This window comes from Chaetodon auriga, chromosome 13 (assembly GCF_051107435.1).
Source record: "Chaetodon auriga isolate fChaAug3 chromosome 13, fChaAug3.hap1, whole genome shotgun sequence".
In the NCBI taxonomy this organism is placed as follows: Eukaryota; Metazoa; Chordata; class Actinopteri; order Chaetodontiformes; family Chaetodontidae; genus Chaetodon; species Chaetodon auriga.
This window is the reverse complement of record NC_135086.1, coordinates 26332932-26348058: the sequence shown is the minus strand read 5'-3', so window position 1 is coordinate 26348058 and position 15127 is coordinate 26332932. Positions and strand designations below refer to the sequence as shown.

At 45.3% G+C, this 15127-nt stretch overlaps 1 protein-coding gene across 10 annotated transcripts in view; it reads left to right on the top strand.

Annotated features, from left to right (window-relative positions):
- LOC143330424 (uncharacterized) overlaps window positions 1-15127 on the top strand; it is a 29854-nt gene that overhangs the window by 10764 nt on the left and 3963 nt on the right. For 6 of the 10 annotated variants that reach the window (XR_013077959.1, XR_013077956.1, XR_013077961.1 and 3 more), the window contains one exon: window positions 14917-14982. The exons of 1 other annotated variant lie outside the window; for it this stretch is intronic. Coding sequence is in view for 3 of the 9 variants with exons in the window: in XM_076747004.1 (XP_076603119.1) it covers window positions 14917-14982 (66 nt within the window). In the remaining 6 variants the exon portion in view is untranslated. Of the gene's footprint in view, window positions 1-9960; window positions 14241-14411; window positions 14767-14916; window positions 14983-15127 lie in introns of those variants that run through there. 3 more of the 10 variants (XR_013077960.1, XR_013077958.1, XR_013077957.1) reach the window with 1 other exon arrangement.

Here is a 15127-nt window from a genome sequence, read left to right as displayed (position 1 = left end):
TCAGAATTCCTTTACCGATCCCCGAGCTGAAATTGTTTTTGTTGCAGGTGCTCCTTACAAGAATAGAATTAGAATAAAAATTATTATATATATATTTATACTGAGAATTATATATATATAAAACAAAATATATATACTGAGAAACTATAAGTATACACATAGACAAATAAACAGAGTATATACAGAAGGATGTGCTTTGTATATTGAATTTGGTCAACAGTGAACTGCAGTATAAATATGTGTGATCTAACAGGGAGTGAAAAAGTCCAAGGGCCATTCAGACGGAGGACTTGTACAGTTTGATGGCCACAGGCAGGAATGATTTCCTGTGGCGTTCAGTCTTGCATTTTGGTGGGATGAGTCTCTCACTAAAAGAACTCTTGTGCCCGACCAGCACATCATGAAGTGGATGTGAGACATTGTCCAAGATAGTCCGTAGCTTAGTCAACATCCTCCTCTCTGACACCACCATCAGAGAGTCACACTCCATTCCCACAACGTCATTGGCCTTGCGGATCAGTTTGTTTAGTCTGTTGGCATCCAGGGGTCACCGGTGCCTTGGTTCTCCTCAGGTCCGCTACCAGTTCCTTAGTCTTTGCCAGGTTTAGTTGCAGATGGTTCTGCTCACACCATGTGACAAAGTTGTCCACAGCAGCCCTGTACTCATCCTCATCACCCTTACTGTTACATCCAACTATCGCAGAATCATCAGCAATCTTCAGAATTCTTCTGAAGATGGCAGATCTCAATGCAATAGTTGAAGTCCGTGGTGTAGAGGGTGAAGAGGAAGGGAGAGAGGACAGTACCCTGCGGGGCCCCAGTGTTGCTGACCACTCTGTCTGACACACAGTGTTGCAGGCGCATATACTATGGTCTGTCAGTCAGGTAGTCCACAATCCAGGACACTAGGGGGGTGTCCACCTGCATAGCTGTTGGTTTGTCACCCAGTAGAGCTGGATGAATGGTGTTGAATGCACTGGAGAAGTCAAAAAACATAACCCTCACAGTGCTCGCCGGCTTGCCCAGCTGGGCGTAGACATGGTTGAGCAGGTAGATGATGGAGAAGAAGGTGCAACATCCCCGTCACTGGCCCAGAGGAGGGGCTTGAAAGAGCCAGTGCCATTCAGTTCCTCGCACACTCTCTGGCCAAATGGTTCCCTGCTCTTGGTGGCCTCCAGATTGAGATTATGAAAGTGCACCAGATCTATAAGGACAACGCCTGTAACCGAGTAGTTAGCTCTGATTCTCAATGCGCTTTGCTACCCGACCCGCCAGGCCATTTTGCGTATTGCTTTGAAGGACCCTCTTTCCATTAACGGTCAGAGGATCCGTTTCTCTCCGGATTACAGCAGTTTCACCGTCAAACGTCGCCAAGCCTTCCACGATGCCAGACTGTCCCATCTGTTGGTTATGAGGATTAGGAACAGTGATATCCCAGCTATTAAATCTATGGATGGTAATATCAGTACTGATCCCAAACAGATAAATATGATATTTCAAACGTTTTACTGTGATTTATATTTATATAAGTCAGAGGTACCCTCAGACAAAAACCAGTGTGACCAATTTTTGAATCAATTACGTTTACCCGAATTTTCAGATTCAGCCGATTTAGATAAACCAATCACGCTTGACAAGGTGTGAGATGCAGCGCAGGCCATGCAGAGAGGTAAATCGCCAGGTATTGATGGGATCCCCCCTGAATTTTATGTCAGTTTTTGGGAACAGTTGGGCCCATTTCTTCTGGATATGATTATTTTTTTGATTGAAAGAGGCAGATTTTCAAGGGATGTTAACACAGCCCTCATTTCGCTGCTGCTGAAAAGAGATAAGGACCCCACTGATTGTTCTAGTTACCGTCCTCTTAGCCTCCTTAATTCTGACTTGAAGATTTTTGCAAAACTCCTCGCTCGTTGCCTTGAACGTTACATGCCATCATTAGTCAATTCTGATCAGACAGGCTTTATAAAATCACGACTGGCAACCGATAATGTTATACGCCTTCTTCATGTCATTGATGCAGCAACAGACAACAATACACCCATGTCTGTGCTTTCACTTGATGCCATGAAAGCCTTCGACCGACTGGAGTTGTCGTATCTGTGGTCTGTTCTGGAGGTGATGGGCTTTGGTAACACTTTTATTGGGTTAGTCAAAACATTATATTCAAACCCCTCAGCACAGGTGCTAACTGGTCAATCTCTCTCTGCTCTCTTTCTGGTTTCCAGGTCCTCACGTCAGGGCTGCCCATTAAGTCCTGCACTTTTTGTGCTTTCCTTGGCGCCGTTAGCTCAGTCGATTTGTCAGTCCAGTCTGATCTCACGCATCACTATCTGTAATGCACAACACCAGCTATCTTTAAGTGCGGACGACATATTAGTATTTCTAGAAAATTCTGCTCAGTCTATATCGCACCTCTTGTCCATCTGTGAGGAGTTTGGAAGTATCTCAGGTTTTAAAATTAATTGGTCTGAGTCTTCTATAACAGCTTGGACTCTTTTCTGGATGTTGTATATATGGAACTTTCAACAGCCTGAATTAATGGTGCTAATGAAAGCACTCTAAATGCCTGCCGTAGTACTGCTGATTCTCTGAAAGATATGCTATAAGATTTTATTTCTTTTTTTTTTACCACCAGCTCTCTCATTCCTTTGTCCCTGGATGTCAGGTTCCCTCTGTTTTGTTTCGTGTGTTTTTGTGTGTGTCTTGTGGGTGTGTGTCTATGTCTGTCTATGTGTGTGTATATTTGCACTTTATGTATGCAGTTAATTTTTGTTTTTCAAGTTAACTATTTCTTTTTCTTTTCCTCACTGTTGTCTCTTAGTGCAATTATTCTTTTTTTTTTTTTAAATTTTATTTTAGAATTAATAATGATACTACTGCTGTGTTCCGTGGTATCCCATGACACATTCCTTTGTCTTGGGCCCACTATATGCCCTGCAGAACCTGATTCATTAGCTTCTGAAATATTGTAGGTACACTGGCTACACCGTAAGGGAGTCTGTTTACTTGATACAGCCCTTTGTGCGTGTTTATGGTCAAGTTCTGTTTAGAACTTTCTTCCAGCTCTACTTGTTGGTAGGCCTGTGACAAATCAAGTTTGGTGAATTTCTCACCTCCTGCTAGTTTTGTGAACAAGTCCTGCAGTTTTGGTATGGGGTACTGATCTACCTCAAGCCAGGGGTTTAGTCCCCACAAATCCTCACTGTCTGATCAACTTTTGGGATGTTTACAGTAGGCGCAGTCCACTCACTGTAATTAACAAGTGTAATAACCCTGTCAGCCTCCATCTTGTTTAACTGGGCTTCAACTGCCTCCCTAAGTGCATATGGCACAGATCAAGGTTTGCAAAACTTGGGAATGGCCCCTGACACCACGTGGAGTTTTGCTTTGATCCCTGTCACCTTTCCTAGACTGGGCTGAAACACCGCTGGGTATCTGTCACATAGCTCCTCGAAACTCTCAGGCGCTACTCTGTTTATAAAGGACCAATCCAGTTTTAACTTTTTGATCCAGTCTCTTCCCAACAAGGCTGGACCGTTACCTTTGACCACAAGCAAGTTAAGTGTGCGAGTGTTCCCATTACACTTAACCTTAATAGAAATGCTCCCTCTCAGTCTAAGTGACTGCTTAATGTAGGTTCTCAGTGTAATATTGTACAAAAAGTTGTGCATTTGTTTGTCTGTGTCCCTCCGTCTGTTTATTTTATAGCGCGCATGGCGATTGTGGCAGGTGTGTGTGGCACGCCCCGTACCAGCATCTGTAGTGCTGGCGCGGCATTGGCTGCTAATGCGGGCCGGTTCATAAACCCCCGCTGTGTGGATAGTTGCTCTCTCTCCTCTGAAGCGGGTGGTGACCGTGGTGCAGCTCCGTTGAGCCAGGGCATTCCGGTGTGCTTGCCCAGCGTTAGGCTGCTGTTGCCCTGCCTTGCCTCCTCTTCTTGTTTTTTTTTGTGAGCCTCTCGCCTCGTGGTAGCTGCTCTGCTGTTCCTGTGGTGGTATAGACGTCTCTTTTTATGCCGTGGTGTGGTTTTACAAGTACTCAGCCTATTAAGGTGTTGAACTCAGGATTCAGGTCCTTGTCACAGCTGTTGTAGGTAGGGGCCTGCTGACCTCCTGCATGTGCATGTCTTTTGTGTTTTTTTTCTCTTCTTTTAGTTTGATTTGAGTTACTAGTTAATTTGTATATAGATATCTTGTTTGGTGTCTTTAATTTTTTTTTGTGATTGTTTGAGGGTGCAGGGACCTCTGCCACAACTAGCTGTGGCCTGCCTTTTCCTCCTAGCTAAATCTGTGGGTTATTGCACTAGCTGAACATCATCCACTGTAGGAATAAAGAGAGCTACACCAACGTTTTTTTTACAAAAGAAACGTAATTATTTAAAGGAAATATTTTAATGTGAATAATGAATAAAGACTGTACAAAATGTGCTACATCGTGCCTGTTTTCATTTGTGCACTTACCTGTGCATGGGCTGTGTTGGGAAACCCTCTCAGAAAAATTAAACATGAGCATACTCTTTAGGTGCAAGTCCTAAGGTGGCGTTGTCAGTGTTCATAAAGGTTCCGGAGATCTGCCACTCGCAGTTCAGCTGTTGTTGTCTCAGCTTCCCCGCCACATCAGCAAACAATTTGTAGGCATTAGCTTTGCTCTCTTAAACCTACAGTGTACAGTGTCTCTGAAATCACAGACACTGCTGCTCCTGTGTCTACTTCCATTTTTAGCCTTTTCTCATTTTTCTCTTACATACACATAGTAGGGTTTTTCAATCTCTGTATCAGTTTCAGATGTGTGTGTCCTCACCTTCAGTCACTATTGAAACAGTTCAACATCTCTGACATTACCTCATGTACTCCATAACAAAGCCCGGTGCTGGTTTAGTCTTTGATGTCCTGGCTTTATTTTGCTCCGGCTTGACAGGCGAGGCGGTCGGCTCCATCTGCGAGGAAGTGATGTCCTCAGGCACACTGGCAGGAAGGCTGTTCTCACCCAACGGTGTCTTGCGGACTTTATTCCATTTGCTGTCATCTGCCGGGGCTGTAGCATCCAGGTGCTTAGTCCACTTGGTCTGCTTCTCTCTTACCCCTTCTGGTCGTGACCGGCAAGCCTTGGCGATGTGTCCTTTCTTCTTACATGTGTGGCATTCCACATCTTTAAATATTCCTCCGGTGCGTGCCCCTTGCTGGTGCATCTGTAACATGGCTTCCTGTTCTTAACCTTTTTCGGCCCGACTGTCTGAGAGATTGCGTTAGCTGTGAAAGACTTTTGTGACAACTGCTGTGTATTTTGTTTTGTCACTTCATGTACCTGTCCCATGTCATAAGTTCCAGTCAGTGTCAAGTCTTTTGTGTGGGCAGCAGTCAACATGCGGTCGCGGAGCTCTGCACTTTTAACTCTTCACACAAATCTGTCTCTGAGAGCATCCTCTAAAAATGTTCCAAACTTGCAAGTTGCAGCTAGCATCCTCAAACTAGCCATATACTCACTTATGGACTTGTCTTCTCTCTAGTGTCTCGTGTTAAACTTGTATCCCTCTGTGGTGAAGTTTGTCTTTGGCGCAAAGTGTTTGCACATCAACACAAGTAGCTCTGACAATTTTTTCTCAGATGGCTTGGACGGCACACAGTCAGGAACACGGCTTTTGACTTTTCATCTCCTTAAGTCAGCCTGTTTGCTACGAAGAACTGTTCTAGCCTTTCCAGATAGGCTTCAAATCCTTCTTCGTTTTTGTCAGAATGAAAGTCTTCACGTTTTCCAACTGCCACCACCATTGCCACGCGTCCTCTTGTCTCGAAGGAGTTTTTTACTTGCCAAAACTCTTTTCACCATCAGGAAATTCCATCCTCGTCACCAAGTTTGTTGTGTCAGCAGACTGTGTGGGGAAAATACCTTTGGTAAAAAAACGACAGAGGAGATGCTGGCAACCATTAGCTAACTTTATTAGCAGGCAGGCAAAATCCAGTACGTCTACACTTCAGCAGTTCCTGGTTACACCGGCAACTCAGAAACCTCTTGGCGCCCTCTATAGGAATTAACAGGTTACAACACAGCGCCCTCAAACAGTGTGGCGCCCCAGTATAAGAACATGATCTTCTCAATATTATCTTTTGCTTGCTTTTTCCTTTTAAACACCACAACACCAAGCCAGAAAATGAGCCATTATTATCATTTTGTTCCAGTTCATTTTCAATGTTCATGGATCTGCAAGTGTTAGGATCTGCCCTGTCTGTCCCTAGTGTTTTCCTTTTTCCCCTTTCCCTTCGTGTTATTTGTCTGTCTGTTCCCCTGTCTGTCTGAGGCTGGGCATGGTTTTCTCCACTCCCTACTCTCACCTGGCCAATTAGCTGCGCACCTGTTGTGCATCAGACTCATTAGACTAACAGTATTTAGCCTGGCTCTCTCCTCCAGTGGTTGCCAGATCATCCTGATCCATCCCGTTTGTAATAGTTTCTCTTCGTGTGACTATCGCTGAGATTACTTCTTCAGAATTCCTTTTGTGATTCCTAAGATAGTGCTTATGTTGGATTGTGTTTGTTTTTTTGGACTAAATGTTTTCTCTTTTTTCAGTGCCTTCCAGCCATGTCCAGTGTCTCGCTCTGCCTCAATGCCTCCCGTAGTGTTTGTTTCATTTTAAGAGTGCGCTTTCAGTTTTAGAATTTTTGTATAATAAATTTACTTTCTCTCATTCATTCCGCCTACCTCATCTGCATTATTTGAGTCCAGAAAACATTCCAAGGTTAAAGCCTTAACAGCAAGGGAAATCTGAATGATGAAAGTTACACCAAACCAAAAAACAAGCCATTTTTTTCCACTTTATTCCACTTGATTTTCAGTGTTCATGGACATTGGATAATGGTCCCATTCACTTTTTTTTATGTTTTTGGTTTTTGATTGCACTTTAGTACCCTCATTAAAACAGATGCTATTTTGTCATAGTTCTTCTGTCTTGCCAATTGTTTGTTTTGTTCCGGTTTTAAAAGCGAAAAACAAATAAATGTTGCCTTTCATATGGTGGTCCAAAGCACTGAAGGGCCTTTCTGAGCAATTACAGAATTTTATTTATTTATTTATTTATTTATTTATTTTAGTTTTTACCATGGCTGACACTGTAACACTTCCAGGTCAAATTAGGAATCATCCTAAGCAAAAAAGACTGTTTGACCACATGTGGCACCTAGCTCTGACAACTGTGCCCATCTTTGTCCCATAAGATTTCCATGTCACATGCAGTTGAGCTTCCATAATCAGTCAGATGGCAAGGCAGCAAGACATCAATCAGCAAATCAGCGAAGAAGACAGCAAACAAGATTGTTTCGCTCTCTATAAACAGATATGTATAATTATATGATGAATGTACAAATAAAAATTTTAATGATTTAAATCCATGGTGCTGTTTGTGATTCTGAAGTAGCAGACAGATTTGTAATTCTGCCTTATTCTCTCATTCCCAGCCTTCTGCCAGTGTCGTCTTTGACCCCCTTTTGCCTTCAGAACTTAATTCTTCGTGGCATACTTTCAACAAGGTGTTGGAAACATTCCTCTGAAATTTTGGTCCATATTGACATGATAGCATCCTGCAGTTGCTGCAGATTTGTTGGCTGCACATTCATGATGTGAATCTTCCGTTCCATCACATCCCAAAGGTGCTCTATTGGATTGAGATCTGCTGACTGTGGAGGCCACTGAGTACAGTGAACTCATTGTCATGTTCAAGAAACCAGTTTGAGATGATTTGAGTTTTGTGACGGTACATTATCCTGCTGGAAGTAGCCATCAGAAGATGGGTACACTGTTGTTAGAAAGAGATGGACATGGTCAGCAACAATACTCAGGTAGTCTGTGGCATTTAAACGATGCTCAATTGGTACTAAGGGGCCCAAGGTGTACCGAGAAAATATCCCCCACACCATTACACCACCACCACCAGGCTGAACCGTTGATTCAAGGCAGGATGGATCTATGCTTTCATGTTGTTTATGCCAAATTCTGATCCTACCATCTGAATGTCACAGCTGAAATCGAGACTCATCAGACCAGGCAACGTTTTTCCAATCTTCTATTGTCCAATTTTGGTGAGCCTGTGCGAACTGTAAGATAAAATAAGATAGATTTTATTTATCCCACAATGGGGGGAAATTCACATGTTACAGCAGCAACAGGACAGAGTGCAAGAAGTCAGAGGACAAGCAAAATATTGCACAGTATTATATACCCTATGGAATTTACAATATATACAATACGTACACCCTTATTTACTTATATGTATTATTCATTTAAAAATGACGATTGCACATGAAAACAGGAAAAATGTGACATGTGATCAGTACGGCTTGCATTTGAGTTGATGTTATTGTACACTGTTATACAGTCTGATGGCTGTGGGTAGGAATGACCTGCGGTAGCGCTCCTTCCTGCACTGGGGATGTAAAACTCTTGTGCTGAAGAAGCTGCTCAAGGTCCTCACAGTGTGGTGCAGGGGGTGGGAGGAGTTGTCCACGATGGATGTCAGCTTGGCTAACATCCTTCTGTCCGCCACCTCCTCGATGGAGTCCAGTGGGCAGCCCAGGACAGAGCTGGCTCTCTTAACCAGTTTGTTCAGTCTCTTCCTGTCTCTGTCTGTGCTGCCCCCTCCCCAGCACACTATGGCATAAAACACTGCAGAGGCCACCACAGTGTCATAGAAAGTCCGGAGTAGAGCCCTGCACACACCAAAGGACCTCAGTCTCCTCAGCAGGTGTAGGCGATTCTGGCCCTTCCTGTACAGGGCATTAGTATTGTCTGTCCAGTCCAGTTTATTGTTGAGGTGAACACCCAGGTACTTAAATGAGTCCACCATGTCAATGTCTGAGCCCTGAATGTTCACCGGTGTGTAAGGGGAAGGTTTTCTTCGGAAATCAATAATCATCTCCTTGGTCTTGCTGGTGTTTAGGATAAGGTGGTTCTGCTGACACCAGTCCATGAAATCCGTGATGACCCCCCTGTACTCCTGCTCATTCTCCTCTGACACACAGCCAACAATGGCACTGTCATCAGAGAATTTCTGCAGATGACAGAGGGTGGAGTTGTACATGAAGTCCGAGGTGTAGAGGGTGAAAAGGAATGGTGACAGCACCGTACCCTGGGGGGCCACACACAGCTGACACACAGCTGTGTAGCCTCACATACTGTGGTCTGTCAGTGAGGTAGTCGATGGTCCATGCAGCCAGCTGCTGGTCCACACCAGCCACCTCCATTTTCCCCCGCAGCATTGAAGGCTGGATGGTGTTGAAAGCACTGAAGAAGTCAAAAAACACGACTCTCACAGTGCTTCCGGGGGACTCCAGGTGAGACAGGGCCCGGTGTAGCAGGTAGGTGATGGCGTCGTCCACCCCGATGCCAGGTCGATATGCAAACTGCAGCGGGTCCAGCACAGAGCTCACCTGGGCGCGGAGGTGGCTGAGGACGATCCTCTCCATGGTCTTCATGAGGTGGGAGGTTAGGGCGACAGGTCTATAGTGGCTTGGTTCCCTGGGATGGGCTGTTTTTGGAACCGGCACCACGCAGGAGGTCTTCCACAGGGCTGGGACTCTCTCCAGACTGAGGCTCAGGTTGAACATGTACAGAACCACCTGACTGAGCTGGTCTGCACACTCCCTGAGCACCCTGGAGCTGATGGCGTCTGGGCCTGTGGCTTTCCTGGCCTTTGTCTTCCTGAGCTCCCTTCTCGCCTGGTCCATAGTGATGGTGAGGGGGAAGGGGGGGTAGTCCAGAGCTGTAGGTGGTGGTGGTGGTGGGACCTTGATGACAGCGGGGGTTGGAGCAGAGTGGTCTGAGGGGAGCTGAGGTGTTAAGGGCTGCAGCTGAGGGGAGACGACTGGCCTGGAGAGGTGTGAGGAAGTGGGGCCCCAGTGAGAGGGGGCTGAAGTGGGGGCAGGATCAAATCTATTAAAAAACAAGTTTAACTCATTTGCCCAGGCCTGATCTCCAGTGGTGGTTTGTCCATCCCTACTTTTGCCATGGCCCGAGATATGTTTAAGACCTCTCCACACATCTCGGACATTGTTCTTCTCCAGGCGCTGCTCCAGTTTCTCTCTGCAGTTTTTCTTACACCTCCTGATGTTATACTACAGCTCCCGCTGTACTCTCCGCAGCTCCTCCTTGTCCCCTGAGATGAAGGCCCTCTTCTTCTCATTTAGCAGAGCCTTCAGTTCAGGGGTCACCCAGGGCTTGTTGTTGGGAAAACACCGTACTCTCTTGGATGGCACAGTGTTTTCCACACAGAAAATGGATATAGTCCGTGATGCAGTTTATTCAGACTGTCAATGTCCTCCCCATGAGAGCTGCACAGTATGTCCCAGTCAGTGGTGTTAAAACAGTCCCTCAGTTGCTCACATGCCTCCTCAGTCCAGGTCTTCACAGCCTTCCTTTGTGGAGACTATCTTTTCAGCACTGATGTGTATTCTGGCTGCAGATGGACGAGGTTGTGATCAGAGCGACCAAGAGGGGGGATTGGGGTGGAGGTGTATGCGTCCCTGACATTAGCATACAAAAGGTCCAGAGTTTTATCGTCCCTTGTGTGGCAGTTTACATACTGTGTGAAGTTGGGGAGAGTGGCAGAGAGAGAGGCATGATTGAAGTCCCCAGAGATGAGAAAGAGGGCCTGTGGGTGTCTTGTCTGCAGAGTAGACAATGTGCTGTTTATGCGCTCACAGGCAACAACAGCATCAGCCGATGGGGGGATGTACACATCTCACAATAACATGTGAGAACTCCCGAGGAATGTAATACGACCGAACGCTGACTGCAAGAATCCCAATGTCCCTGCTACAGAGCTTCTCTTTAACAGTGATGTTGCCAGGGTTACACCATCTGTTGTTAAGAAACACACACACCACCTTTCTTCTTACCGCTCTCTGCCACTTTCCGGTCTGCACAGACAAGGGTAAATCCATCTAAGAAGACAACAGAGTCCGGTGTGTCCTGGTTCAGCCATGTCTCTGAAAAACACATAAGACTGCTCTCCCTGTACTCCCGCTGCAGCCTTACTAGCGCCGATAGTTCATCCATCTTGTTGGAGAGAGAGCGGACATTTCCCATAATGACGGCCGGTAAACATGGTTCATACCTCCGTCTTCTCTCCCGGCGCTTGAGACCCCCTCTACAGCCTCTCCGTTTCCTCCTTATCTCCGCTGGAATCTCTGGTTTCCCAGTGTGGAGCAGTCCAGTGTGTCTGAGGGCTAACAGCTGGTCCCGTGTGTAGACAATAGAGCCATGGCTGAAAGGATCTCCCAAGGCAGACTCAAAAAGTCCAAAAAATAACAGAAAAAAGAGTGCAAAAATTACAAATGTGGAACCCCTATGTAGGAGCCTAAATGCAATTCTTTGATTTTTGGTTAAACAAGGGTTAATAAATAATTTAAGTTAAGTTTAAAACAGTTAAATACATGGTAATATAAGTTAATTGATTTAGAAGGGATTAAAAGGCCTATTTACAGGTATTTTCAGTTCATTTGTATGGTAATGTAATTAGTTTATGATTTTAAAATGCACTTTGATGGTTTAAAATGGATGAAAATGTAATTTATGTAATATTTGTAATGGATAAGAGCATATAAGAGTTTGGTGTTTTTTGAGGTGCTTTACAGTTTTAATTACTTGGTTCGAGGCTCCCGTGAGGTCAGTCAGTCATTCAGTCGGGCGAGGTGAGAGTGGAGCCACACGGTTTTTTGACCTCTACCTCGTTGTTAATGTTTTGGATAGGATGGATGCTTAATGCGCAATTTTCTATATTTTTCTGTATCACCCTTTCTTTGTTTTGCCTAAGTAAACTGTTTAAACTTTGATGAGCGGTCCTGTGGATTTTTTCGTGGATGTGGATGTTAACGAGGGGATTATTGAGAGCGTCAAGCCAAGCTCCATTGTGTGGAAACCTACACCCTACTTGCGCATATTCATAGGGGTTTTAGAAAAAAAGAGAGGACACAAGAAAAACACACAGAAATACAAAAAAAACACAAAAGTGAGGAAAACAGAAGACAGAGCTGCTGCAACTTGGTGCCACTCACTCGGCGCCATCTTGGATTTCAATTTTTGTAGCCTCAGTTTACAGTTCTTAGTTGACAGGAGTGACACCCAGGATGGTCTTCTGCTGCTGTAGCCCATCAGCTACAAGGTTTGACGTGTTATGCGTTCAGAGATGGTATTCTGCATACCTTGGTTGTAACAAGTAATTTGAGTTACTGTTGCACTGTAATAAATTACCAGCATTTCACAATAATTAACAGTATTATTTTATAGTAACTTGTTGTAATTAAGTTCCCCTGTAATTGTTACGGGTGTGTTTTGGACCCAAATGCAGTACAACGGAGAGCGGGCACAGTTGGTAATGACTTTTATTGAATACCACCAGAAACAAGGTATGGATCAGAGTAAGTTCGTTCTCCGGGCTGAGCGTTCTCAAAATGTCTCTGGGGCTCAAGCGAGGGAACGAGAAGTGGCTTACCAAAGCCGCTGATGACGAGGAGGAAGCTCCGCCACCGAAGAAACAGCTGATCGAGCCGGCGCGCAGCGGAGTATCTTTCTTCAGCCGCTGATGATGATGAGGAAGCTCCGCAGCCTGGAGAAACAGCTGATCGAGCCGGCGTGCAGCGGAGTAACCTTCTTCAGCCGCGGATGACGAGGAGGGAGCTCCGCCGCCTGAAGAAACAGCTGATCGGACAGCGGTGCCGAGGAGAAGAGAGCAGAGGGGTGGTCGGAGGCAGGCGGGGGGGTCGAAGCCAGATGAGCAGTCCACGGAAGCAGAAGTACCGAGGGGGAGCGGGCAAGAGGAAAGCCGAAGCCAGGCGGATGAACCGTTACCAGCAGAGCAGTCAGACACCAGAAACGCTGAGGCAGAGCACGAGGTCAGGGACGGAAGGCAGGTAAGTTTACCGGGAGGCAGACGAGGAGAGCAGGTCGGGGACAGGCAAGGTCGGCAACGGGTGATCAATTTGGAAAGCGCTGGAAAGTCTCGCATGCTGCAGAGGAACGATCTGGCAACGGGTGAGAGTGCTGGAGAGACTTAAATGCAGAGCTGATTGTGATGAGCTGCAGCTGTGTCGGCAGGTGAGCAGAGTAGAGCTGATGAGGTGGGCGTGGCTGGCAGGTAGAGTGGAGCAGAGGGAGTGAGAGACCGAGATTGTGACAGTAATATCCCAATGAATACCTGTAAAAACTACAGTATCCTTGGATTTTCCAGCATTAAACTATTTTACAGTTAAATCCTGCAATCAAAAAACCCCTGTTATATCACAACAAGGTCTGTAATATCACAGCAAGACAGTAAAAAAATGCAAGGATTTCACAGCATTCAGCAGTATTATTACAGTAACAGTGACGTAACCGAACTCAGCACTGAACCTGAAGATGCCATTTCCCTTTTCTCTTCTGGGCTGAATGGAGAAGGTGAGCTGCATGCATAACCTCTGTTTGCAGTACACCCATGTTACTTTAAATGATAATAATAATTTCTTTCAAATGAATGTTTATAGCATGACACAGTTCATATTTTGTTAGCAAGTGCCCAAAACTGTTGAATAGCTAGCTCCAGTAGCTAGCTTAGCTAGCTACTGGAGATGTGACAAGGCCTCAAGTATTGTATGTAGGAGTAATTGGCGAACAATAGCTACCTAGCAAAAGGCTGCCAGTAACACCATTACCAAATATTAGCACTTTTAGCTAACTAGCTAACGTGAGCTAGCTGTAGCATTTGCTATTTACCACAGCCTGGATCAGACAAACATGAGGCTTTTACTGAACTGTATAAAGCATTCATATGATAAGATTATGAAGGATGATGACTCAACATTTGATCAGATATACAGGGCTCTCAAGTTTTCAACGTATTTTGACTTTGGCATGGGGGGGGGGATGCGCGTGTGCGCTGTGTGTGTAACCCCCACCCTACCCAGCGCTGAGTAGGGTCCAGAAAAAAGTCCAGGAAAAAAACAACAACAACAATCTGGTTCCGGTGTCAATGACACTGCAACATGACTACTGTGGAATGGATCTATTTAGATAGTCACAGCCAGGAACCAAACTGCTGACCCTTCAGTCATGAGACGACCTGCTCCAACTTCTGAGCTATAACCACCTCCAATAGTAGTGTTACCCTGTGATGCCCACCCCTAGGTGTGTGAGGTGGGGCCCAGCAGATTTGCCAGAGGGGGAGACTGGGGCAACGTTGGAGAATATAAAGAGGGATCTGCTCAACATCTACTCAGGCATGCAATCTGCTGTCTTTTTGGTGAATTTTGTTTAATGCAAATTTGGGTGATTTTAGTAATTTGTTCAGATCTGAACACTGTGTGTTGGGGGGGTGGGTGTGGGGGGCGGCTACGAGACCAAATTGTTACTTGGGTACTAACAGTACATTTGTATGCCTGTATACACAGAGGAAGGAATGAGTGGGGCAGAGAGAGCAGAACCGACAATGAAAAAGACATACGTCATCCTTTGGAAATACCATAACAAAGTGGCTGCCCCAGTGATGTCCAAGATCAAACTGGAGTGGCCGTTTCTCTTCTCTCAGAAATGCCTATTCTCACTCTTTGGCCTCCTGACGGACGTCGATGTCCTTCAAAAACTGCAGGAGGCAATTAGTCGACGAGGACAGACCATCCTGGATTACTGTGCAAGACTGGACAACCCCAAGATCCGCGATGTTCTGGCCTGCTGTGATCCAGACTCTGACAAGGCAGCATCCTGCTGCTTCTAATGTCTAATGAGAATTTGATGCTTGAAGTTGATGTAAGATTTTTTAGTGAAATGTTTAAAATGCAAAATGAGTGATTACATTAGACGCCATTTATTACCTTGATACCTGATTTACCTCTGACCAATGAACGATATTTATCCTTTAATGTTACATCTATGCTATTGTGTGTTACTATGTTACAGCCATGTGCCACTGCTGTGGACGTTAATACTGCAGAACTCCCCAGCACCCCTGCTTGATCATTCAAGGTAATGTTACTTGGATCTTGTATTGACATTTCTAACTCAATGTTTTGTTTGGATTCTAAGAATCTACATGACCACAATAAATAATATGTTATGTGCTGCAAGCACACTCAAGCAGAACGAGTAACCCACAGTGATGGACTCAGGG